Genomic DNA, 27,711 nt, shown 5'->3' on the forward strand with positions numbered 1-27,711 from the left:
GTTGGCCGGTTCGAAAGGGGCCGGCGGTGGCGGGATGGCGGCGGAGGAGGCGGCGGCTGAGCTGACGCGGGTCCTGGCGGAGTGGCGGCTGCGCGACGTGGGCGCAGGTGCGGGGCCGCGGGTGGCGAGGGTCCAACCTTGGGCAGGGGGGTGAGGGTGGTCGGGACGCGGAGGCGTTCTCTCCGCCGCCCCCCCCCCCCCCCCTTCGCCGCGCAGTCACGCTACCGACAGCCCATGGAGGGGCGCTCCCCTGTATTCCGTTTTTTGGGTCGTTTATTTATTTATTTATTTTAAAGTACTGTCTGTGGTCTCTGTGCCCCTCAGGCTGGGTGGACACGGTCTGGGATCTGGATTTCATAGAGACCGAAGCCCTGGATTCCAGGATAGCGGCGGAGATCGCGGGAGACGAGCTGGATGCTTTCACCAGGCTCTACCAGTGCCTGGTGCCCTTCGCTGCCCAGGACGGTGAGAACAGAGAGGTGAGGCCAACCGCAGCGGGCTGCGTTCAGCCGAACGAAAATACCGACCCTGGCGCAACTTGGGGCTGTTTCCTCTCATCCTGTCACTTGTTACGTGGGAGAAGAGACTGACCCCAACCTCACTGCACCCTCCTTCCAGGGGGTTGTGGAGAGCGATAAGGTCTCCCCTCAGCCTCCTCTTCTCTGGGCTGAGCAACCCCAGTTCCCTCAGCCGCTCCTCATCACACTGGTGCTCCAGACCCTTCTTTGCACCGTTGCCCTTCTCTGGACGTGCTCCAGCAACTCAACGTCCTTTTTGTACTGAGGGGTCCAAAACTGAGCGCAGTATTCGAGGTGCGGCCTCACCAGGACAATCGCTTCCCTGCTCCTGCTGGCCACGCTATTTCTGATACCAGCCAGGATGCTGTTGGCCCTTTTGGCCACCTGGGCACGCAGCTGGCTTGTGTTCGGCAACATTTACATATGTATTGTATATGTAGGGCTTTGTTTGCAGTGGCAACTGTTAAAATATTAATAGTAGCTACTAGTAAAGAGCTATGTTAATACAGAATTTCTCACTGTTTCTCACATATTTTTGCCTCAGAATGTCTGGACCGTGTTTGCCGAAAACAACTTCTCTCATACTGCTCTTGTGGCTGTGTTGCACCACTTTGTCCAAGCGGGACAGCATGCAAGAGCTAACGCACAGCAGAGGGTTTACGCTCTTCACGCGGCTGGGTTGTACTTCCTGCTGCTGGAAATCCCAGGTGAGTGAAGGGATGTGCCTCTTTGTTGTTGCATAAAACATCACTCCGGCAAAATCAGCCGGCCAAGTCCGCTGAACAAAGGGGAGCAACTTCTAGCAGCTTCTTACGGAAGCTACCACCGTAGCCCCCCTTCACTGAAAACCAGAACACACAGCAATATCCTTTGGTATTCAAGGCTAGTATATTTGGACAGACCGCTCGGTGGATAAGGAGTTGGCTGGATGGCCGCACTCAGAGAGTGGTGGTCAACGGCTCAATGTCCATATGGAGACTGGTGATGAGTGGCGTTCCTCAGGGGTCCGTGCTGGGCCCATCCCTGTTTAACATTTTTTGTTGGCGACACAGACAGTGGGATAGAGTGCACCCTCAGCAAGTTCGCCGATGACACCAAGCTGTGTGGTGCCGTCGACACGCTGGAGGGGAGGGATGCCATCCAGAGGGACCTTGACAGGCTGGAGAGGTGGGCCCGTGCCAGCCTCATGAAGTTCAGCCAGGCAAAGTGCAAGGTCTTGCACCTGGGTCGTGGCAATCCCAGGCACAACGTGCTGCTCAGTAACAACCCTAGGTCCCCTCTCCGAGATAACAACCCTCCTAGCTCCCCTCTCCAAGGTTGCGTTCTCACAGCTGTGTGTAGCTTGTAATTTCCCACAGTGGCCCTACATGGACCATCACTGAGATCCCTCACACAGTACTGCGTCCGGTTCTGGAGCCCCCAACATCAGAAGGACATGGACCAGTTGGAGAGGGTCCAAAGGAGGTCACGAAGATGATGAGGGGGCTGGAGCACCTCTCCTGTGAGGACAGGCTGAGAGTTGGGGCTGTTCAGCCTGGAGAAGAGGAGGCTCCGGGGAGACCTTAGAGCGGCCTTCCAGTGCCTCAAGGGGGCCTACAGGGAAGATGGGGAGAAACTGTTCAGTAGGGCCTGTTGTGACAGCACTAGGGGTAACAGTCTCAAAATAGAGGGAGGTAGATTCAGATCAGATATTAGGAAAAAATTTTTTACCATGAGGGTTGTAGAGCACTGTCCCAGGTTGCCCAGAGAGGTGGTGGATGCCCCATCCCTGGAAACGTTCCAGGCCAGGTTGGCCGGGGCTCTGAGCAACCTGATCTGGTTGGAGATGTCCCTGCTCCTGGCAGGGGGGTTGGACTGGGTGGGCTTTGAAGGTCCCTTCCCGCCCAAACCAGTCTGTGATTCTGTGATTCTATACTCTGCTCTAAAGTTTCGCTCGTCTTTGTTGTGCAGCGCATTACCAGCTAGAAGGGGTCGGTCAGCTGGTGGTCCTACTGGAGTGTGTCGTTGCTGATGGTGTGTCATCCTGATGCAGTTTGGCTTTGTTCAAACAATTATTTTTCTTCTCCTGAACTCCCTCAGGCTCCCAGGACAATGCCTTTGTCCTGGCTATCTGTTTGGCTGTGAAAGGACATGGAGAGGTAGCCAGGTGATTCGGTGCTGTCCCGGTATTTTGTCTGGAAGGTGGCTAATGTTGTCTTTTCTGGGCAGGCAGCGTAGCTCACCAGCTGTTTCATGAAGTGATGTTTGATCAATGTGTTCACACCCTGACAAAATGTTGGCCTCAAGAACAAGATCTGATGAGGAAAAGAAAGAAGATGCACACTCAGAGCTCTCAGACCAATGCAAGAAGAAACAGAAAGAAAGGAAAGCCATGCAAGAGTGGCAATGTAAGTTGTTTGTGTAATCTCTTCAGGTATAAATCTCTATTAGTAAGCTAATGGTTTGCAAGCTATTTCACTTCTAGGTCAGCCTGATACTCTTCCTCTTTTTCTTCCTTTTCTTTAATTCTTAACCTTTTATTCAGCAGTTCAGCTGTGTTCTTGATCCTGTACCTATTATTAGGAATTTCAGAGGTCTGATGATTCAACATTAGCTGCAGTTGCCTGGCTGCTGACTAATAGAAAAAATACAGCTTATTTGTCTGTGGCATATTGTTAGAAAGCTCCGTAGCAGAGGGAGAAACTAATTTGTATAAGCTTCTTCCCTTCAAGTTAGTGCGTGAGCAGCTTGCAAAAGGCATTTGCATTTCCTTGCCAGCTTACTGATGGGAAGTTAAAGGCTAAATGCTTTGGTTAGCTGTTCTCAGCTGCTCGTTCTAACATTTATACTTCTTTTTTTTCTTTAATATGGATCTGAGGATTATGCATCAGAAATCCTGAGAGAACATCAGTGCCACAGGATCACGACAAGCAAGGGAAGAAGGTCATAGGCATTTGAGATAAATTTCCAAGTGTCAGATGAGAATTCAGATAACTGTTTTCAGTTCTGATGGACTTTCTCCTTCAAAATGAGAATAGGCTGTGTTGGAGCTTTCTTTTTTTTTTTTTTTTTAATTTAACGCTCATCTTTCTGTCTTTTTTTTTTTTTCCCTCCCCCTCTTAAATGTGTTAACTAGTCTGAAATAAAAGATTTCGAATTTTGCATGTGAAATCATGTAGGACCTAGGCTGAGAACTCTGTGAAGCACTGAAATGTGCAAAAGAGATCAGCCAGTGCTGTGGGACAGGATGGTGCTGTTTCTCTTTTCTGCCATTATAGATGGAAGAGATATCAGAAGAGGAGGAAGAGGACCGTGAAAATGTGTACTTTTCAACAGATGATTTTCTTCAAATTCGCAACGCAATCTTCCTTCTTTTGAAAAACTTTTTAAGACTTCTCCCTAAGTTCTCCCTCAAAGAGAAACCTCAGTGTGTGCAGAACTGCCTGCAGGTAATAAGATTCAACTCAAGGACCTTTGTGTCACCTAACACAAACTTCTGGTGGATGCAGAGCACTCCATGCTAAGGGAGGGATGGCAGCCCTGCCTTTCGTAGTCTGGTCCCCGGATTAGGCTGTCCTCAGCATAAATCTTGGAGCGGGTTTCTTGCTCTGTATCTGTCTCTTATGTTTAACACTTGCTGGCTAATGCCATCCAGGCACTTTGTTTTGTTCTGAGGTGCTTAACCCTGACCCCCAAGCATCCCGTCAGACCTGCACATCTTCCCCTCATGTGAATTAGCTAAGGTTGGCTTTGTTTCCTTGCAGATCTTTGTCAAAATGACAAACTTTGAGCCAGCGGTACACGAGTTGGAGTTTTCAGCAGCAATGTGAGCAAGTAATTCTTTGTGTTTATATGGCGCTTTGAACAGGCAGAGCGCTTGGTGCTGGTGTTGTTGTTATCTTGTTTATACGAAAACGAAAGCAGTGATTTCTTTCGCTAAAGATAATTAGAACGTGTTCCACCTAGCTAACAGTAAACAATATTTAGTGAATTGAATGTTTTCCAGTTAGTGAGCACGTTGTAACAGTTGTAGTAAATGCTTTTCTGATGAGAGGTGAAGACACCTCTTTGCCTTCTTTTGCTTAGGGATGTTAACAAAGCCAAGTACATTCCTCAGCTGGCCTATCATGGACTGCGGTTGCTGTCTTTCCCTCTACATGGTACAGACGATAAGGTAAAAGTTGGACAAAATCTTTAAAATCTTCACTGCAGTATTGAAAAAGAGTAGTTGTTTCTTTCCTTCTCTGTACATCACTTTTGCTTGCATGTTTTTTTACTTTTTACATTCATTTTACTTCCACGCGTGTGCACGTGTTTGCTGGGTCAGAAGGCAGATGCTTTTTTCCACCCCAGTCCTTATTTCCTTTGACTTGTACAACGATGCATTTTGCGTGCACTGAATTCTGTGCTCTAGTGACTCTTGCGGCAAATGAATCGAAAACAGGGGATAGCTACAGTGGCGTTAAACCTCCCTGTCTTACAAAAGAGAATTCCAGGTTACTGCATTTGCCTGGAATTTTCTTGTTTCCTGCTAGGTGGAGCTCCAGCACTGCCTGGTAGCGTGCTGTGGCATTAGCTTGTGCAGCATGACGGGGAAGTGGTGTGCACAGACGATGGTGAGCAGGGTTGATTCTTATTCAGAGACTATTCTATCATCACGGAGCATCCAGTTCTACCAGAAATGTGTCCGCAGCTTTACATTTTTATTTTCTTAAATGGTCAAGCACACTATGTAATCTCCCACTTACCTGTGTGTTGTTCCTGTGGAGTTCCTTTTGAACTTTGGGTGTGTTTGCAAGTCTCTGTAAACCCTTCTGAACTCACTCTGAGCTAGCAAGCCAGGGGATTAGTGGCTGTCTAGTCAGGAAAGCCTGGAGCTTAGTACGCACTAACCTGACAGGTACCCGAGTGTCTGCCCACCTTTAGCAGCCTTAGACCTCTGTTTCAACCTCCTTGGTTTCTCAGTGCAGCACGAGCTTTTCAGAATTGTTGACGTTCGTGTTATCAGGAAGATGTAGTAGCTGGTGGTAAAAACATGCGTTTAGTTTAAGATGTATTCTGTGCAAAACCCAATGAATTTCCGGAAATGCCAAACGTTTCTGGCGAATTGAAATCCACTGTTTTGGCAGGGATCTGTTGATGTTTTCAGGAAGCCCTTCTCAGGCCTTGCTGAGCTTGTATGAGAACATCATAGCTGGAAAAGATGTTACGTCTGTTAATGAATGGCTTCTCTTTGAATTATTCTGCTAGAAGTCATGTTTGGTTCAGAATTATTTCCTAAGCCTGGTCAGAATGAGTATCCATGGGTTCCAGTTGTTACTGAAATGAACCTGAAAATAACTTTTTCTTTCCAGATTCTTAATTGCGTCTTCCAGCGAATGCTCTACATCATTCTTATGCTGGAAAGTGGTGGGAGTTCCAAACCTGCAGTCCTTGCCATCACATCCTCTGTGATCAGTGCCAGGAATCGGGCTATAAAATTCATCAGGTGAAGTACAGAGTTCTGGCACTACCCTTCTGGATATGTCTGCTCTTTATTCTGGCATGCCTTTGGTTTACTATTTAGTTGATAAAAGGATGAGACAAACTGGCACTGACTTTGAAGTTGTTTGTGCAAATGAGGTTTAATTAAAATGTCTGTGATGGGAATTTCCTGAACTTGCCGGCAGAGGGGAAAGAAGGTGCTGTTTGACAGAAAAGTGGCTTTGTGTCAGTTTTTCAGGTCTTGTGGTTTACTACAAAGTATTGTAAAGGAAATTAAAGATTAATCTGGGGCTCATTTCTCCTTAGTGCTTTGCTTTCTTCTGCTTAAATACATGTTTGGGCTGTGTTTATTATTCCCCCTGTGTGGGGATCCATGTTGTTGGAAAGTGTAGTTTGTGCAGAGATCACCAGACAACATATAGTAAGTAGACTGAAAATAAAGAAGCTTTGAATATTGTCCTTCTACTTGTAGAAGTGTATTGGAATAAGTGTGTTCTGCCTGCAAAGCCAGGTTAATGTAGAAAGGAAGTAGGTCTGCTCTCCGCACTAGCGCTCCTGATTCCCGAATGCGCGCTTCTCCTGACTTTTGAAATATATTCCAAAAGGAGTCTCCCTGACTTAGTTTTTGCTCTGTTATATAACCAGCCTTATTAAAATCTACTTGTTTTTCTTCTGGGCAGTTCTGTAGTAGATGAGCTGAAAGAAGTTGTTTTTCCTCTTCTTCGAATATTGCTGCAACATATCTGCGCCAAGGTAAAAAAAAAGATTTTCATCATTTGCAAATTTATTGACGGCCTGATTGTGTTTTGTTGTGATCTTTACGAGAGTTTTCAGACATCTTAAAAATAGTGTCACACTCCAGGAGAATACTGAGCATGAACGCTTCCTCCCTCATTCGCAATTGATCATACCCTACTTGTGACCTTTCCAAAACTTCCAGTTGCTTTTACCTCTGTTTTGGTAGAGGAAAATAAGGATTAGGAGAGCTCTTTGCCTAGCTGACTATCTGAAGGCTGCCAGGATGACATACTGCCTCTGGATTTAATCTGAGCACCATCTTTGCCTTGGGGAATTTGCTGTGTGACTCGGGGTGAGTGCTGACGTAGCGAGCAAGGAAGCTGTGATTGTGCTCCCAGTCGTTGCTGAATGTGACCATATTGCCTCATTAAATAAAAAATTACTTACCTTAAGCCCTGAAATGCCATGCTAGCTTCTAGAGCAGAGCATCAAAATATCATACCGTGCAATTGCCCTTGTTTTCCAGGTCCCAGATAAGGCTGATTATCGCACGTACGCTGCACAGGCTGTGGTGAATTTGCTGACCAAATTCCCTTGTAGGGAGTTTGCTGACTTCATCGCTTGGCTTTACAAATACTCACGCAACACTAAAGTAAGTGCGTTTCCTTGATGTTCCGGGGTTCAGATACAGCAGTGTTTTGTAGATGAAGGGTTCAGTGTCAGCGCTGAATGGCACAGTTGTTATTGCTGGTACCTAAAAATGGGTAAACAGAGTAGGGAATGCCTGCGTCTTTGCTCACATTAACAGCACCTTGTGTGTTTTTTCTTCCGAACAGATTGGCTACAGAGTGTTTGCTCTTGATGTAGCGTTAGCTTTGTTGGATGTGCCTGAGAGGAACTTGGACAGCTCCTTGTCCCTGGATCATCAGAAGTTTCTGAAGCATAAGTTTTTAGTACAGGTCATGGTGTTTGGCCGGTGTTCAGACATAGCACCTGTGGTCCGTAGCAAAGCTTTAAGCAGCTTTGCCCGCTGTCTTGAAATGAAAGCTGCTGCTACCCTGGAGAGTATACAGGAGTTATTACAAAACTGTAAGTATTGTGGGTAAATTAGATAGTGAAAGCATTTCTTGAACTTCTGTGGAATAATTACTGGGAGGTAGAAGAACTAGTTGACAGGAACTTTAAAACCTGCACATCGTATACTTGTGTTTTGTGTTGTGATGAGATGTAATAGATGAGTCTTGTTACTCATGAAGGGATTTATTCTCATATATCAGTTTTAAATAGATTCTTCCATGAGATACCTTTGGTGGATACTTACAGACAACTGAAATTGCTCATGGAAAAAAAAAAAATTCATTCTTGCCTGGCAGTTAATTAAATCTTGAGTTGCCTTTTGCTTCTGCCAACTTGTTTTGTTCGTGACTGGCATTCTGAGCTCCCTCAGGTGTAGTAAAGGCCAGATGGCACAATTCGTAAGTATGCACAAAGCATCCTACAGTTGGATCACTTGGCTGAAAAGATTTGGAATGACAGAATATCCAGAATTAAAACACTTCATTTAATTTCTTTTTTTGTTTCTTTTTGGCAGCCTCTGACCGTACAGTCGTGGAAGCAAACACAAACCCTACGGATTTGATAGTCAGTGCAGAAGGTATAGAGTCATTCTTTTCTAGTAAGCCTCAAGCTTTTCTTAGCATGCCATTTTCTAAAAATATGCATATCTGTAAAACCTAGGGCATGCATGAGACTCTCTGTTTAACAGTGAACCATCTTGCTGGGTGAACATACGCCTTTTTTATTCTTAAACTTTTAACTTTTCTTTCAGGTGCGTCCAGCCATCCCCTGAAGACCTTACCAACTTTAGAAAGTATTAAGCTGGCAGTCAGTAGCAATACTTTGCTTGACGGTATGTCAAAATTATACTAGCCTTTTCAGATACCTTTTCAAAACATTAATTGAAATTAGGCTTTCTGAAGTGTATTCGTTGTCCGTTGTTCAAAGAAAGTGGAGAGAGCTTTCTGTAGAGCTGTTAAAAAACACTTATGGTGATGAAGGCAGTGGAAGTGTCACAAAGCGAGCCACAAAAAAGTGCTATTTCCACTCAAGTCAGAAAGATACCTTTAATCTTGAAATCCTGATGTTTGTTTGTACTAATATGGTGGCGACACTTGTTGAAAAGCAGGTAATTTATTCTTTCCTAAAAGGATGTGGGATATAATACGTGTAACTCCATAAATTTAAGGGTAATTAAATCTCTTGCACCGATGCACAAAGGACTAATAGATTTTTCCTACATAAAAAGCAGCACCTTTGACTAGCACTGTTATGTCGCGAAGAATTCACTTCTCTGCAGCATCAGGTATTGGCTGGAGCTGAAAGCAAAGGGTGAGGTTAAATGAACTGATGCAGAACGGCAAGCAGCTAGTTCTAATTTGTTGACAGCATGAAATCAGCATGTAAGCTGATTTTGCAGCCACGACGTTCCTTCTTTGAATCTCTTCCTTTCTTTTCCTCTTCTGTGTAAAGCTTTTCTTCCTCACCTTTAGGCGACTGCCAATATCTTTGCTCTCAATTCTTGCTGTTCACCTCTCCTGAACTGCTGACACTTCGGTTTTGCTGCCTGGTTCACATCCTGCATTGCTGTCTTTGTTACACGTCTCATGCTGCTCTTCACATGGGATCTCTCTCCCTATCTCTATGAGCCAGGCTCCAATCTTTCCCATTGAAAGCTTTCTTTTAAGACATTTCACTGATAAATTTCATTAATCTGCTCTCTCAGATAGAAACGTCCTCCAGGCCACTTCAGGTATTGTGTATTCCCTGTTTAGCTCCAGGCTCCTTGTGGCAGAGGACGCCCTGGTTTTGTATCTGATACCCAGCTGAGCATACACTTGGCACTTGGCAAAACAAATTAAGAAAAGGATTGGATGAAAAAGGACTGTCTGGAGCTCAAGAGGATAGCTGAAATCAGGGCTCGCCGAGCCAGTCAAGGTGCATTAGCAAAGCTGTCTGGCACACACTCCTGTTTGGCTTACGCCTGTGCTAATTTTGCACTTTGAAAACCAAACAGCTCATATTTTAGAAGCGAAGTAAATCTTAGCTGAGAACAGTCAGAATGTGCTAAATCCACAAGGGCAAAGATGAGAAGGGTAGGGATAATCTACAGGGTGAAGTGTGCACTGCAGAATTCCCTTGATAGTTCTCAGCCATTTAGAACTCAGGGTTTTTTTGTTTGTTTGTTGATTTGGCTTTTTTTTTCTCTTTTCTATGTCACTGTGAGTAAAATGAGCGTCAATTGTCAGCGTGTGATTATTTGAGCAGATTTGATCACCTTCACAAGAGCTGGCCTATTTTAATGGCAAAATCTTTCAATAAAGAGGTTCTGTGCTTTTTCTGTCAAGCTGTTATCAGGAGGAAAATGCAATCACAACTGCCCATTAAGAAAGCGCAGATCAAAGTCCCTTTGCTTCCTTTAGCAAAAATTTGTTTTCAAACTACTTTTGATTAGCTCCCTGTGACTAATAATATTTCTTCATGGCACCAGAGTGGATCTCCACATGAATGTCTCTAAGTAACAGATCTCCAGGTTTGGCATATATTGGGGAAATCTTACTTAATGCCGTAAAAAATCTAACAAACAGCAATAAATAGAAACCTTAAAAGCAATGGTAAAATGCTTGAAATCAGGTCAAAAATTACAGATTTTTTTTTTCTTTTTACTGCATATATCAAATGATTTGGTATATCACTTTCTTTTGTCATATATCTTAAAATATATTTTCAAATGAAAGAACTTGGAAAAATGCTTGGGATTTTTTTTTAGGATTATTCTGGGTTTCTTATTGTGCTTTGTTCAGTCCTACTCTCTTGCCCCCTGAAAGTCTCGGGGAACAAATTATTGTTCAGTTGAGTTCAGAGCTGTATTTGTCCTTGCTGCCGCACAGTGTTCGGTGTGTTCGTGCTGCTAAAGGCTGGTGTGGATAATTTCTTTTTATCCTGGTTTTGGGTAGGAAAAGAAGTCATGGCCACCTTGAGACGGAGAGCTGGAGATGAGAAAAGCAACGTGAGGAAATCTGCTCTCCAGGTACAGCGGTTTTCCCATGTTTCCCTCTTCTCAGTGATTACCTAGCATGCCATTAAAATAAATAATTGGGCCAAAGCACTGTAGCGAACTGTATGGAATTTTGCCCACCTGTAGCTTCCTGCTATTCCTGCAGAGCGCCTTGAGAAGGTCTTGCTTGCTAATTCCTGATAAGTAAATAATGCAGGCATGATGATGGAAAATTTTTCTAGTACCCTTGCTGGCATTCTCTTGTTCCGTCATTTAGAAAGAGAGGCTCTTTCCAAATGTCAATAGGCATTTCAATTAAGCGACTTCCTTGTAAACTGAAGCATATTAGCTGCTTAGTTTGTTTTGACCTTGTTAACAAAGAGATTCGGTTATACCCAGCCTCTTTTTGAGGTATGCGTTGCTTTGCTTGTTGCACAATGTTGTAAATGAAGTCGTTAGCTTTTAAAGAGATACGCTTCAGTGAAAATGTCATCGTTTTAAAGAATACGGTCGTCTTCTGTTAGTCCTCTTAATTCCAACTCTTCCCCCTCAGTTCACATGCTGATTTAAGCTTCTCAAGTTAAGGCTTTGCGATTGTCTTGGTTTAAAGCTTTTTGATTTAAAAAGAAAAAAATTGAAATCCCCTCTTCTGTATGATCAGGTAAAAGACATGGTTCGTACAAGAGACACATTATTTTCAAGGGGAAATTGTGACATTCGTTCTATCCGAATGCTGTTACAAAATTGGAGTGACTGAAATTCATTCTCCATCTCCAGTTGTGCCCAGTACTCATAAATTGTTAATGCGATGTTTCACTCTCGGTGAGATAAATTAATCTCTACTCAAAGCTGGTAGGGGGTAGATTGTATTTTTGATTTGCGACCCAACGCGCGTGGCCTGTGTTGCCAACAAAGTTGTGCTGGTATTTGACTTCCAGGTTATTACGAACATCCTGAAGCACAACGTGATCCCTTGCACTGCGGAAGATTTGTCCATTCTTCGGGACCGTTGCCGGGACACCACTGCTTCTGTGCGGAAGCAGGCCTTGCAGTATATAACAGAGCTCCTCGCGGTGAGGAAAAAATGTCATGAATTCTTACGCAGAGCTGAGATGAGCAAACTGTGGGTTAAAAGGAGGAGACAGACAAATCTGGTGTATGTCAGCTATTCATTCAGTGAATTTCATTTTATGACTTTTCATTTAATTTCATTTTTTTTTTAATTACCTTTTGACTTGGAAGTCCTGACTCATTCTTATACATTCTTGTGATTTATGTAGGATGCTTCCAACTGTTGGAAACATTTATTTTTCTGGCTGTTGATTCATGTGTCATGGAGAAAATGTTTATGTTGCTGGTCTTCTCAAGTTTAAAAAAAAAAAATTCTGAATCACTTTACTAAGATGTAATTTGTAGATGATAGCACTGCAATATTTTTCCTTTTCTATTTATTCACAAAGAGTTAGTAACTTAGGCTGGGAGCACAGGGTTTATATTAAGCAAAGCTTTTTTTTTTTTTTTGCCTTTTTTTTAGTGTTAGATCATCTGCTGTACAAGTTTATTGCGATACTGTTATAATTATTCATAGGGTTTCAAAACAAAGTGTTACAGTACTTCAGCAGAAGCACCAAGCAGCTTAATCATTGGTATGATCAAATACCTTGCCGTGGCAAGGAGATACAAGTTCTCTTGTCCCATCTGCTCTCACACTGCAGTGCTAGTTGAGCAGTATGCTGGGGTTTATTAAAATTTATTTTCAAAGTTAGTAGCTGAATTTGGAGGATTTGCTGATCTTACCCATGCGTACGGGATCCTGTAATGATTTTTCAACGTTTCTAATACAAAGTGTGTTTCTCTCAGTCTCAGCACAGCAATGTTCTGGTGCAGAAGGCCTGGTTAAATGGAGTGGTGCCTGTCGTAATGGACACCGACGATGCTGTTCAAGAAAAGGCCTTGCATTGCCTTGATCAGCTCTTGTTGCAACATATAAAGTGTTATAATAAATTCAGTACTGAAGATCAAAACCAGGTTCTGGCGTGGGATCTCCTTACCCTCTTGACTTCAGAAAGCCAGGAGCTGATGTAAGTGCATTTTTCCCTTCCTTGTGGGCTCTGATGGCTTTTCCATAACAGCCCTTTGTCCGACGCGTCGGATGTTTTTATTGCCTTTACTATGTTAGCATTAAAGGACAAAATTAGATTTTCTTTTTTTTTCTTTTTTTTTTTTACTTTTAATCCTGGTAGAACGTGCAACTTTTCCTTTGCAGAAGGAAATTGACTGAAGGACTAAGATAAGAGTTTGAGTTTATACTCTCTCGTTCATTGCGCAGCCACAGACCATTAGGTGTCATAGTTTACGTACTGTTTAAATGCACATGTTGTGTGTTGTCCAAAGACAAGAAACTAAATTTATTGGGTGGATTTTTTTGAGCTGTTTGAATTCCCTGCTTGAAACAGTCAGTATAAGTGCATGTGACTGCTAGAGATGGAAACTATCATGTTGTGAAGTCCCTGTGTTGCTCTGCGGTTCCTGGGACCAGAGAAGCTGGTGAGCACGGACAAGATGGCAGCTGATGAGAAGAGTGTGATTTTTCCTTTGTGTCAAGTATTTTCATTTGCTGCTCTCGTTACCTGTGCTCTCTCCCTGAACTCAAGTGTTCATAGGCAGGAGTGTTGCATGCTCTTCTTGATGTGTTGGTGCTGCTTGACGCAGCATGAATATTTAAGTCAAATGGAGGTGTTCTGATGACAGAAGTAAGAGAGGATATATAAAGAAAGGAGAACATCACCTTTTATTAATTCTGATATACAATATGTTACTAGTCTTATGACAAATAGAATTATTCTGCCTTTTGCAGAATGCTGTGGGAAGAAGCAGAAGAACTGAGATGACACACAGTATGACAAGGACACAACATTGATTAAAGACAGCTGTATGTTTATTAGTCAACAGGGCATAATAGCTTAGAAATAGAAAATGAGATACTGGTTGTGCTGCCTTGCCAATCTGTGAAGCTGTCGATGTTCTAATTTGGGCTATTTTATAACATAGTTTGCAGATTCATGATACCTTCTTTTGCATGACCTTAGAATACCTTGCAGCTTGATAAATCTTAGAACTGTTTCAACATGAAGTGGGTAACTAGGGTTAAACAGAAAAATCAGCAAGTTATGGTGCCTTGACATTACTGTATCCTGTCCCATTATGGGAATTAAGTAACAACTACTAGAAAATCTTTGTTACAGGTTGCTGAAATTGTATTTTCTTGATTTGTCGTGGTATCAGTTGGACCTTCCATCTTACTGACACAGAGCACTACATCCGTGCTTGTATGCCAGGTCTGCAGTGTGTCAGGATTATGAACGGAAAGACTGAAATACTGCTAGTAAAATGTGTAGTGGAAATCTCTACGTATTCTGAGTGGTGGGAATGCCAAGCGATAGCAGCTTTGTTGTGTTGCCCAGCGTATTCTGGACAGGTGTTGGATTTTACGGCCAGTATCTACGACCAAGTGTTTTGTTTACTCTTCCTTCTACTTACTTTTCTTTTGTTTCCTCTTTGTAGCCGTTACTTGAACAAAGCTTTTAATATGTGGTGCAGACGGAACAAGTTCACTTCCACTTTCGTTAATAATGTCATGTCTCATTTGGAAACGGAGCATGCTGTACCGGCTTGGGTGCTGCTTGCTAAGGTGGCAGGTTCTTCAGCCAAGCTGGATTATTCCAAGATCATTGAATCCTGGGACAACGTCAGCAGGTATATGTGTGCTTTGAACTCCGTCCTCCATTCTGCAGGAAAGAGATGGGGGGGTGAAGAGGAGGAAGAAGGCTAGTGAACACTTTCTGTTCTTCCACAGGCAGGTTGCTGTTTAGCTGCTTAGATCACAGTTCTTTATTCAGGCAATCGGTTCAGCAGCTAGAAGGCAAGCGATGGCCCCGCAGGTTTGGGCAGTAACCAGCTCTTACCTTAAGCTTTTCGAGCTTTCATTTGGTTTGACAGGTCTGCTTTAATAATGCGTATTGCAGATGAAAGGATTTTTCTACTGTGATTTGGTGGTGTTCCTTAGCATTAGTGTCAGTTTGTCTGCTTTGCTGTTTTTCAGGCAGCAGAACATGAGCGCTGATACTACGGGACATGTACTGTGTGTCATCGGTCATGTTGCAAAGCAGCTCCCTAAAAGCACCTGTGAGAGGCTGATTGGTGAGTGGCCCTGAGAAACTGCAGGGGGGAACACAGCATTCCTGCCTCCCATCTTAACAGTTTTCTCTCCATAAGCAGTTGATAAGCTTAGGAAACGCTCATTTTATGTGTGTGATCTCATTTTCAGATAATATCAAGTGCTGGCTGAAGGAGTCTCCGTGTGACTTGACGGTGATTAGCCCCGCTGTAGAAACTCTGGAGAAGCTCTGCCGTGCATATGCAGGTGTGCCAGAGGTGACACAGGTGGGACTTAAAATACATCTTTTAAAATAGCTTGTTTCACACTTAGGAGGGCTGTCTCTTGAAGGCAGCTTCAGTCTCTAGTCTGTCGGTTGACTTGCTCTCTAAACAAAGAGGATCTGACTCCAACAGCAACTCGAGTCTGTTCTGCTCAGCTCTCGTACTTGTTTTACTGCAGTTGTGGTGGAGAACATCCTGTAGCTAAGGATGGACTTTAAGAAATCCTCTTTCTTCAGAAGAATTTCCCCCCCACACACACCTGAAATACCTTGCGTTTGCCTTCCTTCAAAGCTTACAGAATTCCTAAAGGAGACCCATTGCTGTGCCTTTATGATACCAGCTATTTCTCAGGCTTGGTCCAGTTCAAAGCTACAGGTTTATAATATAAGCTCTGATTATTCTATAGCAGTCATCATAGTATTATAGATTATTGGCTTACAACCAAATGCAGATGTTCCTGCACATTGGCCACTTTCGTGGTTCTAACAGCTTAGCTGCCATATGTATACGTATTTGGTTTCTGATGTTATCAGGTTTAGATACTAGAAATAGAGAAATGATGCTGTGTTTTCATCACAATCTGGTAGACGATTAGCTTTTTTTCCATTCCCCTCCACCCCTTGGAATTTGCATCATGTTTTCATTTGAAAGGAATTGCATTTCCCAAACAACATTTAAAAATTCACACAGGCAACCTCAAATGTGTCGGATATACGTGGAACAGTCACCTAAACCCTTTTTGTTTAAATCTGTGTGATTTCTATAATGAGGTAAACTTAAGCCTGTGGATCATTAAAAGCCAGATTCTCCAAGGTGTTTCGACACTTGCACACATCCTTTGATGTGCAGGAAGAATTCTAAAGTTCTAAGGCACTGTCTGATTGATTTCATTAGGACCTAGATTAGTAAAAGCATATGACTTTCAGGTTAGAGATTCATGTGTGGACAGATACTACATTTTGTTTAATTAATAAATTGCTGAAATAATTTCGTTTAATTATGGAACAGGAGCTGCTCAACCAGGTGTGTGGAGAATTAGTATCAGTCTGTGAAAGCTATATTTCTGATATAGTCTTCAAAGAGGACGGATCAGAGCGGCTGCAAGAAGATGTCATGGTAAGTATGGTTGCCCATCGCAGATTGGTCAAAGTATGTAGGTCTACTTGAAACTGGTGTTCCTTAAAGTTCACACAAATAAGTGTGCTACGTAGGAAGATACCGATGTGCACGCCTTGTTTGAAATGTGGCATGCTTGTAATGAAATCTGATGTTTGTGGGCCTGGGAGCATACAACAGTTTTATACATCAGCAATTGCTTTAAGGACATGATATCTCGTGTATTTTTAATAAAACGACGTGTTTTTTTTTTTTTTTTTGCTTTTCCACTCATACTTCTTAGATAAGCTGTTTGGGAAATAAGTCTGTAAAACACATAGAATACTTCGGGGAGTATTTCAATATTACTAGTAGCTGGGGGAGGGTTATAGTGTATTAAAAATACACCCACCATTTATGCTTCAAAGCTTCACCTTCTGTTCTCTAGCCACTGTCTCCTTGAAAGGACTGAGGGAATTTTACGTTGGTTTTGGAGATGAACCATACCAACTCCTGCTGACTTCATTTGCAGCTCAGCCATTGCCTTTTGACTGCAGTGTTGCTTTTTCTCTGTAGGTGAGACACCTCTTTATCTTGGGTGACGTTGCACAGCTGTGTCCAGCCAAAGTGGATAAACGCATCTTTCTTTTGATTCAGTCCATTCTGGCTTCTGTCAACAAGGACCAATGTGAGGCGCTCTTCGTACTGCCTTTAAATTTGCCTTTACAGACAACACTGTTTACTGGAAAAGCACGTTTTCATTCCTGACCTGTTCTTCCCTAGTGTCTAGTTCTCCAGATGGTGAAGAAATTTCAGTTTCTCAGCCACTGTCCCAATTCAGAGGGTCAACCATGCCTTCAGTGGTCAGAGCTCATGCGTTCATTACTCTAGGTAAGTGTCATCCTGCCGTGGAAGTGTGCCCTCGTGTATCCAGTTCCCACCCTTTCTGATTAAAGTTCTGCTCAAAAGCTGTGTCAGTTGTAATGGACAACCACAGTGCTCAATGTTCGCATTGCCTCAGCTCATAGCTTTTAGCAATGCAAATATCCATGGTAACAAGTTACACAACCCATAAAATCCTGCCATCTTTGCGACTGCTTCTCAAGGTGGTTAATGCGCTAATAGTGATCAATAATTAGCAACGTCCTTCAGAATTGTACTGTCCTTGTACTTGGAGTTAGTTGCTGTCTGGCTGAAGGATCATCTTACATGTAGTAAGGTACTCAGCAGAGCAGGAAGAAAACTTGGTGCTTTTTGTGCGGTTTAGAGCAGAATGACTGCACATAGTTCCTTGTTCTCGGCATGAATGAAGAGCTTTGTTGATAGAAGCCTGGTCAAATCTAGATCTCCAGTATCATGGAGCATACTTGGTGAAAGTTCTGTTTTTGTAGTACCTCTACGGTTAGGAAAAACTCTCTTCTCTTGCCAATAAACAATATTATTCTTCCCTTAACTGCTTTGGGAAGCTTAATACTTTTGTACAGAGCTTAGAAACAGTTAGGGAGGAGGAATGTTAGAATGCAGGCTATTTTATTTTAAGTTAGTTTAGTGATGCTCTTAGAGGTGGGTGTCTCCCTGCTATGCCTATGACAGCTGGGGCTGTTCTTTTTAGCTGCTTTGAATAATAACCTGTACACAGAAATAGTTCGCTGTGAAGGAGGGAATTTGGCAAAGAGACCCACACTGTAGGTCTAAAAGGAGTTTGGAAGAACTCCTTGAAGTATCATTTCTTTGAGAGGTCCTGCAGATTGCTCATCAAATTTCAGCATGTGTTTCTTGTTTATTCCTTTATTTACTTCCTGATTCCTTTCTCGGCTCATGTTGGACTCAAAGGAGGCAGCATGCTGGGCTCTGGTGGTTAGGAAGAAGAATGTATTCACAGCACTGACAGTCTCGTCCCTGTTTCACAGGTAAATTGTGTTTACAGCATGAGGATCTGGCCAAGAAATCCATTCCAGCTCTAGCTCGAGAACTGGAGGTGTCGCGTGATGTGGCTGTTCGCAATAATGTTGTCATCGTGATGTGCGATCTATGCATCCGCTACACATCCATCGTGGACAGATATATTCCCAACATTTCCTTGTGTCTGAAGGACCCAAGTCCCTTAATCCGCCAGCAGACGCTGCTCCTGCTTGCCAACCTTCTGCAGGTAAATAGAGGTCCTAAGCATGCATCTGACAACCCTCTTCAAGTGCCTCTGTTGTGCTGAATACTAGCAACCTGACCAGTGGGTCTATTGCTTGTAGCTTGATGAATCTACACTAAATCAAGAAGACTTTAAACTATATATTTTGTTACACAGTTGAACAATAAGATTCTTTTTAGTCGAGGGTTATCCCTTTTCTTGTCTTCTGTTTCTTTGAATCCCCATCAATTTCACTCCTATACGAATGAATACGATAAGCATCCCAGCACCTTTTTCTCCTTCTGTCTCTCTGCTCATTGTTCTAAAGACTTAAATGTTGAGAGGCTCAAGATGTTTGCCCTCCCAATGTTCATATGAAGCCAACCAAAGCAGATTTGGAGTGCATTCGGCTCCAAGAACAATGTTGAAAAGCATGTGTGCCTTGGCATGGGAGAACAGATTGTTCATGATTCTACTTTTTTATTGATGCTCTGCTAAACCTGGATGCTTGCCGCTGTGGCATTTAGGATGTTTAAAACTGCCTTTAGAACTTGTCATCTTGAGGTTTATTTTGTGTACCTCCAGCTGAAGTTGTATAGCTTGCTCATTTGCCTGATGTACGTTCTGCTGGGCTACATCAGATATTGGCCTGACTGCGGTCTGAAGGTTCACGCCAGGTTTTTCCTAATTCAGGTTGATAATTTACTGTCTGCCAATTTCTTATAGGAGGAGTTTGTGAAATGGAAAGATTGTCTCTTCTTCCGTTTTGTCAGTGTCTTGGTGGATCCAAATCCAGATATTGCCAGGTAAAATAATCATCTGTAAAATAATGAAAGAGTTGAAGGTCAGAGATGTAGTCAAAGGAGTCTCAGTCTTGCACCTTCAGCATGCAGAGAAAAATTTATGTGAGAGAGCAGATGATTCTCCCATTAACCTCTTCACTCATACAGTTGTTCACGCTTTTGGGTCTGTGACGGTAGCAAAAAAGCGGTGAACCTTTTTCCAAGTCATTTGAAGGTCTTAGAATAGCAAGCTATGTGTTCTTGATTCTCAGTTATCCAGAAAAAAGCCATTTTTGAAACAAGCCTTTATGAAATCTTCCTCGTGGTTTTCTAACAGGCTCTGTCCTCAGTGCTGGTTTTGGACTAGGATTAAATATTCTCTTTTTTCTTATAGGGCATGCTTTGTTTTTTTTTAAACCTTCTACCACATTTTGTAATACTTTGACGCGTAAGAGGAATTATGCACGCTGGCTTTAAGTGCATGTTGATGAGGTTTTTGTGGGTTTCAAAGTCTCAAGCTGCTGTGTTAAGCGAGAATGGGAGTGGGGCAGGTTCCTCTAATGGCAGATCATACAGGGATGCTGGATGCAGAGGAAGTTTGGGCAGCTTGCTACTTGCTTTTGCCTGGCTCACTCTGTCTGAAGATTGGTGTGTCCAGGGCCATCAACCTGTCACTGCTTACTAGTGCATATCCACACTTCTTTTCCTCTTCAGTGAGTTTTTAATATGTAAAAATGTCTTTCCAGTAGATGGTGACATTGCAACGTCGTATTCCTAGAGATTTAGCTAAGGAACACGGTGCTATTTCTTTGGGAGCCTTTTTCTTTGCATCTACATTCAGTGACTGCGTCCAGACAAAACCACGTTCTTCGGGTCTGGGACTGACTTGCAGCTCTTGCAGGACTTTTGGTGATTAACTTTTTGCAAAAGTACTGTGAGTGTCTCAGCCACAATGGAACTTCAGTTATTTAAATAATGAAAGTGTTGTGCCTGAATTCAAGTTCAGATTTATTTCTGTCTCTGTTTATTTTAATGGCCAAAAAATGAAGTAGTGCTGTGGGTCCTGAAAACGTCTTATCTCTTTCTGGATGGAAAAAAAGGCTTAAAGTCAATAAGCTGATATCCTTGTTCAAGCCCAGATGGAGCTGGGCAATAATTAAATGTGGTATTGAGGGAGACTTGGCAGAGGAAAACCATCCTCCGGCTTTACAGCTTCTGGCCCTGCGCTGTGTTTCAGGGGTGGCTTTTAGAAGCTGCCAGATGATAAGTTCTTCCTTTTCCTCCTTTTCAGGCTTGGAGAGTTCTGCTTGGTGCACCTCTTGCTGAAGAGGAATCCAGTAATGTTCTCCCAGCACTTCATCGAGTGCATCTACTATTTCAATAGCTATGAGAAACACGAGAAGTACAACAAGTTTTCCCAGAGCGCGCGGTCAGTTGAGCACATTTGTATCTCCTTATTGCAAAATGATGGGCTGTCTGGCCACGCAGCTTTTGCTTGCAGCAAAGTGCTCCTGGTGCTTTGTGATTATGTGTGCAGTAGTGGGGAAATGGCTAGGGGAAACAGTGTTACGCTAAGAGTGTCCTGCCTTCCCCATGACACCTCTGGGAGGACTTTTGCATGTAATTTCTAGGAGTGTGTGGTGTCCTGACAGGTTTATGGGTCTTGAAAGCGACATTCAAATATTCCTTGCTCATTTAAAGTCTTATTATTTCTGTGAGTTGGCATAACGTGACTAGGCCCTTGTAAAATGTCTTGCTCTACCACAGGGCAAAGAATCTCTTCTCTCTGAAGGGAGAAGATAACACAGAAAAAAGGATGCATATCTACAAGTTCCTGCTAGACCACTTCACAGATGAGCAGAGATTCAACATCACAGCAAAGATCAGCCATAACATCCTAGGTAAGGGCCTGTCTTTAAAAATCTGGCAGACAAAGAACTGGTGTCTGTATAAAACCATTAGCCTCTCAATCCAGCCGTGTTATCTTCCTGCCTTTGCTGGCACTGCTGTTTCCGGTGAAATACCTCTTATTTCTTCCCTGTGTGTTCCAGGATGCTTTGTGGATAACATACTTCCATTGGACCTGGAAGCCAGTGAGCTGCTCTCAGATACATTTGCAGTCCTTAGCTGCAAAGAAATCAAGCTATCAACTATGAGATCCAAACCCGATGAAGACGTTCAGCCTGAGGAAGATGAGATGGCAATGGCCAGTGCTGTCATGCAGGCGGCACAAAAAAAGCTCATCTCGCAGGTGAATGGCACTTGATCTGAAGTGGGAAGAGGGCTGGACACCGTACTGGGAGGAATTTTACGTTTCTGCAATAGATGAACTTGCGCAAAAAAATTTTCCAAGTATCATAGTGACACCAATGACGTACCATGCCTGTGGGCTGTTATTCAGGCTCTGTCTGTAGGTCCGCTCTGATCAGAGGGTGCCTCTGGAAGCACTGTGTGTTAAAACAAAACATTAAGGCTACATTTGTGAAGGTTGCTTGTCAGTGAAGCTCCGCTAGGCTAAATTTGTTCCACAGATCTCTTACTGGTGAAGCATTTGAGCGCAACAATGGTTTCTGGTGCACCTTTTGGCAATTTGCCTTCGATGTGAGAACTGGCTGACTTAGTGATGCATCTTAAAAGACTCTGCTGAGGTTAAAAGCCTACGTACATGTGTGCAGCATAAGAGCAGGCTTAATTGCGGTAATTCCCTTGCTATGGAGTGGTAACTCCTCTCATTTAGGCCATTCATCTAACCACAGAGTGGCTGCTCCTTTATTGCATTGTGTAACTGTTCATGCCTTGTTCAAACAAAGGTTCAAAAGAAGAACTTAATAGAAAACATCATCCCAATAGTCACATCACTGAAGTCTTTAATGGAGCAGAAGAGGATCCCAGCTCTCAGGGACCTTATGAACTACCTACGGGTAAGGGGAAGTGTTTTCTTGTTGTTTTTTTTTTTTTTCCTCCCTTGAGTTAATGTGTTAGATGTGCAACCAGTGATGGAACGAACAGCCTTCTTAGAAGGAAATTTAGAAGGCATATGATGTTGTGACACTGCCACCGTGTTAAATAATGTAGGAGGTGGAGGGATTTTAGATAAGGATCTCAGTGTGTTACGTGTGAGCCTTCTCAGTGGAACGTGGGCAGAAAGCTTGAATGCTGGAAAGCTTTTTCATGTTCTGAAGTACAAATTGGAATCCAAACTCTTAGCCTGTTAAAAACACCTCTGCTGTACCAACTGGTATTTCCTTTTGCACTTAAGCAGCTGTGATCTGAATGGAGACATGAATCAGTAGTCAGGAGAGATTTCTGAACGAGTTTAAACATTCCTTATTGCTCCAGGAAATGATGCAGGATTACCGAAATGAAATCAAAGAGTTCTTTGCTGTGGACAAGCAGCTGGCAGTCGAGCTGGAGTATGATATGAGGAAATACGAAGAGCAGCTGGCCAGAGAGAAGGAGCTGGACCAAGAGCAGGTCTCGGCAGCACAGGCAGAGGTGGTTGGTGCCATTAACTCTCTACACGTACTGTCTCCTATGCTAAAATTTCTGTACACCTAACACCCAGACTGTATGTCTGTGGACCTTATTACAGCACTTTTAACAGAGTGGTTATGTAATGTTCTCATCCCTCTTCACCTTTGCTGGCAGAAGCTGTGGTTTCAGATTCATTTAATATGCTTAGAACGACAACAAACAACACGTGTTAGGCAAAAAGGAGCAGCAAACAATTAATGTAAAAATAATTCAATTTAAAGGGAAAACTAAGTCTCATTTGCCATTGTCTGTGCTTACATGTTGTACTGCTCTCTGTGCCCAGAGTGGTAAAGATGATAAACAGGTCGAAAAGAAAAGAGTTCATTTCATCTGACTTCAGGTCTTTACAGAGTGGAAACATATCTGTCCTAGTCATGCAGATCCTCCTTTAAAGTCAACATAAAGAAATAACTATGTGCTTGGGTCAACTGCCCTGAACTATTTTAGATGCCTACCTTAAGACAAGATGGCTTCTACCCTGGAAGTACCTTTCTCTCTCTGCTGACGTTAAAAGAGCGCCTATATATAGACCTCTGAACTAGGACATACGTATTGCATCAAAACTTCCTGTTCGCTTCTTGTTAAAATTTTGGCCAACAAATTCTTTCTCCCTAGCACCCCTTTACATCCATCACACAAAGGGCCATTCTTAATCATGCAGCATGTAGGTCTAGGCATCTTGTATCTAGGGTTTCCACACTTGTATCCATTGTTAGACATATTTCTCCTGTTTTCTGTAGCAACCTCCATCTTTGGAGAGAGCTGTACCTTCTGCTGGCTGCAATAATGATGCTCAGTCTCATGTAAGTGGGAGAGAGGCCTTGCCTCCTGGATCAAGTGGTTCCTCGGTGCCTTCTGAGTTTACTACACGTGGTGCTGATGTTCCGGGACAGCCGTTGCTCAGTCGCAGGTATGGGTTTCTCTTTCTATTACCAGTTATGATATTCTGTGTGGCTTACATTACGATCATAAGGGATTGGGAGGGGACAGGTCTCTCTCATCATTACATCTGGGCTTGCAGAAGGAAATCACTTCACTGTTTCTGTCATGTTTTTTTGCCCTGTAGGCCAGCATCCTTGAGCACACTTGCCATCCTGAACTCTGCCAGGAAAGCAGTGGAAGCCACAAGCAAGCGACATAGCAAGAGTGTTGGAGGAAGATCATCAGCTGTACCACTTCCATCAAGCGCAGCTGGCAGCAAGCAAGGTAGGAAGCCTGCTGCAAACTGATCTAGCGTTGGACTAGATCTAGTTGACACAGCCTGATTGTTAGACCCTTGAGGTCTCTGACTGAATACATTTCTAGTCTTAATTATTTCCTTGTTATTTCTAGTATCCTTTCAAAGCTTGAATCAACAGTCTACCGAAGAAAATGTTCCTGTGGTGGGCCGTGCAGTCAGCACACCAGAACGTAAGTGTAACCCACAGGAACCCTTTCAGATGGGGCTGAGCACTCATTCTCTGAGAGAGGTAGCAATGCATGGCTCCCCTAATGAGCAGAGAAAATTAGTCATTCATAGCTATAGGTGATGTATTGATCTAAATGGTTGTAGTAAATAAGAACTCTTCTGAAATTGAAGGTCTCGGATGAATGATGTACATGGGGAAGGACAGTCCAATACGGTCTCCATTTACATGTCACAGGGTATTGTAATATTGAGTCAGTGCAGGAGAGCATTTATTTGGGGCTGCTGAAGTAACAGAGCTACTGCCTTTTCTTCCTTCATCGACTCCGGGCTGCCAAGGAGGCATGTTGTCATGGTTCCTTAATAACATGCATTGCCCAAAGCGTGCAAGATTCTGTTGCATGGAGGCACTTGCTCTCCTTAGCTCTGGACGCACAGCTTAGCATTTTTAGCCTGAATTACAGAACACTGCAGCGGAGGGAAATACTCAAGGTCTGGTCCTTTTCAGCTCTAAGACGGGTAGTTCCTGTTGCCCAAACAAAGGATCTCAGGTGGGCTACGACCTGCTTCTAGAGCAGGCAGTGAGCTGTGACCATTGCAAGAGAACACAGAGTGTTCAAGTGGGATTAATAACCTGCACGGTCATTTCTGAGCGTGTGTGTTCTACCCTCAGAAAGAACCAAACTGAGCATTGGAGAAGGAATTACTTGGGTTTTTTCACTCTGCTGTGGAAATTAAAGTAAAAAAATTACACAGAGAGGAATCTCTAATACACAAATTGAGTCTGCTGTGCTTATGTCCATTGCAGCTGAATTGCCATCTCGCAAAACCTGACCTTCAAAAGTTAGGTTTTATTGGAATGCTTTCTGACAGCCCCGCAGCGTTCTGCAGTGTCGCTTTCTACAAGCGCGAGAGGCCGTTAGAGTAAAACACAAACGGAGCTGACTTCCAGCAGTAGATTCCCTTCCTTTATGCTAAACTCTTTTAGGGCATCTCTGCCGCGGTGTGAATTGTGAGTGTGCTGAACACCCTCCCGCACTCTGGAGAGAGCTCCAGTTAAGCTGGGAGTGGAGGTCGAGTGTCTGATAGATCATCTCTCGTTGGGCAGTTGTGAATTGTTGCGGGAAGGGGTCGATCTTCCAGAAGCACCGGTATCTGACTGCACTCTTTGCCTGCCACTGTGCGCCTGACCTGCGCGCACACAGGAGAGCAAACGACGTGTGGGCAATAAGGCAGTCAGCTGTGTGGCAGTCCGCGAATACCTGACATCTGCGCGGAGGCAGGAGCAAACCAGCAGCAGTGATGTGCATCCACTGGAAAATCTGACCCTTCTCTTCCCTCTGCGCTCCACTGTTTGGCTAGATTTGTCTGCCTCCATGTTTCTCTTTGCCGCCTGAGCAACAGGCAGTGATCTTTGTGCAAAAAAAAAAAAAATGGGGGCATGTTTTTAGAGAGCAGAAATCTTTAAGCACCATATCTCTGTCTGGAAGCTTGCATGGCTGTTTCTCTTAAGCACCATATGGTGAAAAAGGAGGAAGAACATTAATCTGCAGTGGTACTAGGGCTGAATTCCTACTTTTCTTCGAGGCAGCATGTGTCCTTCAGTGAGGAGACAAAGTGTACAGAGCATTATCATCACTTCAGTTAGCGTGTGTTGAGCCATCTGCATGGTGGCGCTGGGTCTTGCAGGCTGATAGACAATCAAAACGTTTTTATTTCTCCACTATGTCGTTCTAAAACTATTGGAGATGCAGTTCTTTGTAAACCATTTTGCACTTGAGAAGTTGAGAACAGGTATCTCCCCAGTGAGTCTGTAGAGAGAAGTCCTTTTAGCAGACTTTCCAGCTCCTACCTTATAAAACACCTTCTACCTTATTTCCTTGTGAAAGATTCTGGGAAACATGAGCACAAAACAGCATGGAGTAAAGTAAAATCTGAATATTGTGACATCTCTCCTGAGATAAATGACAGGAAAGAGACAGCTGACAACTGTGGCCTATTCAGGCAAGCTAAATTCTACCTAGCTTCCTTGTCAAGTGATTCCTCTTGTCTGGCTGCAGGCAGTTCCTCACAGAAGGGCTGTTCAGGTCCTTTGTCAGTCTTCAGGGGCCCTGTGTTCTGCCTTGACTAGGAAAAGCAGCTGGTCTGAATCTAACACGTTACAAAAGATGGCAAACCTGCAATGCAACCTAGGTAGGACAGGGAGGCTTATGACTGCGGTCGCACATTAAATGAATTTGCCCCACATCCAAGGAAGGCTGTAAGTCTGTGGAGTATGAAGCTGATGTGCACAGATGGCCCATCAGATTCAGCACGTAGTTTTGAGGCTGGATGGGAGACACCTGAGGTCTGCTGGGCTGGAAAAGTGTATGTGTATGTGTATGTGCTTGCAATTAACTGGATGTACTTCTTCTGTGACGCTTAAGTGTCCTACTGCAGCGTGCCTTGTCCTCTGGCTATGTCACAAGCTGACTGCTCATACGTGTGTTTTATTTCAGAGACCATTCATGACTTAACTTTTGGTGCTGGGGTCAGTTACATCAGCGTGACGCACACACCCAGTTCAGCTCCAGGCAAGTTATCTTTGTGATTCTAACTTGAGGAGGGGAAAAAACCCCAAATGACCAAATCTGTGGCATTTTAAAAATATGAAAATATGTGCATTATCTGCAGAGACGAAAGAGGCTGAGGAGGAGAAGCCAAGAGATATTATCTGTATGACATCACCAGAGAATCCGTAAGTTCAAGGCAGGTCTGAAACAGCAATCATAGTGAGAAAGACTGGTCAAGTGCTTTAAAATAAATGGTCATTCTGCTTCCTTCTTCTAGCCTGCCCTTGCCACGGGAGTGGAAAATAGAATCTCCAGCAACAAAAAAAAGCAGACAACGTGTCCCTTTGAGGCGGTCCCAGCGGAAAAGTGCACTGAAAGAAAACTGATCTTTTCATTGAACCTTTGTACAGAATCATCATGTTGCCTGAAATCTGTCCTTTCCTTCTGTATTTATAAATCATTGTGGGCACATGTCCTTCCTCCCTTATCTGCTCTTACTTGGTTTTTACATGAGCTATCTAGAATATGGGCATACAAAGCCTGCATTAACACATGTATGTATTATAAGCTGCTGCTGTTGACAAAGCTGGCTGGAGTGCTAGAAAGCTGCAGTACAAAGGGAGGCTTGCCCTTCACTCACAGGATATGTTATTTGTCCATTTGGAAAAGTAAGAGCATAATGTTGCCACTGGCTTAGCAATAAACGTATTTATCACAGCTTGCAGGGAAGTGAGTGGCTTGGCTTACTCACGCCATCCCTCATTGTCCCTCTTGGTTATATACTAGAGTTGCTTTAATTTGAACAAAGGTAAAACAGCTTGTCACTGCCACACCCCTAAATGTGGTAATTGTATGCTACATCACCTCTTTATTTGTTGGGCAAATGCCTGTGTGTATGAACAGCCTTAATGTTCTTTTATACGGAATGTTTCCATTCTTGAACTATGTTATTTCCTACTATTAAATTTTTATGAAAATAAAGGGTTACAGAATTAATTCCACCCA

General features: G+C 43.4%; 1 protein-coding gene across 2 annotated transcripts; it reads left to right on the forward strand.

The window, feature by feature from the left end:
- Nucleotides 1-2: 2 nt before the first annotated feature.
- On the forward strand, nt 3-27,711 carry NCAPD3 (non-SMC condensin II complex subunit D3). Of its 2 annotated transcripts, none has more exons than XM_086766299.1 (35): nt 3-107; nt 325-479; nt 1,063-1,225; nt 2,727-2,905; nt 3,776-3,946; nt 4,262-4,323; nt 4,584-4,671; nt 5,852-5,985; nt 6,662-6,734; nt 7,246-7,371; nt 7,556-7,808; nt 8,311-8,394; nt 8,548-8,628; nt 10,733-10,806; nt 11,712-11,846; nt 12,634-12,854; nt 14,338-14,529; nt 14,876-14,973; nt 15,101-15,216; nt 16,222-16,329; nt 16,885-16,996; nt 17,092-17,199; nt 18,219-18,457; nt 19,160-19,239; nt 20,507-20,644; nt 20,983-21,116; nt 21,267-21,466; nt 22,026-22,136; nt 22,555-22,713; nt 23,490-23,659; nt 23,816-23,955; nt 24,082-24,159; nt 26,653-26,727; nt 26,828-26,891; nt 26,984-27,711. In XM_086766299.1, the coding sequence occupies exons 1-35, from the start codon at nt 35-37 to the stop codon at nt 27,090-27,092; spliced, it is 4,503 nt and encodes a 1,500-aa protein (XP_086622425.1). In that variant the 5' UTR covers nt 3-34; the 3' UTR covers nt 27,093-27,711. The 2 variants fall into 2 exon arrangements, with proteins under 2 accessions (XP_086622425.1, XP_086622426.1); XM_086766300.1 differs by having other exon boundaries at nt 8,311-8,373.

This window comes from Chlamydotis macqueenii, chromosome 24 (genome assembly GCF_036417535.1).
Source record: "Chlamydotis macqueenii isolate bChlMac1 chromosome 24, bChlMac1.mat, whole genome shotgun sequence".
Classification (NCBI taxonomy): domain Eukaryota; kingdom Metazoa; phylum Chordata; class Aves; order Otidiformes; family Otididae; genus Chlamydotis; species Chlamydotis macqueenii.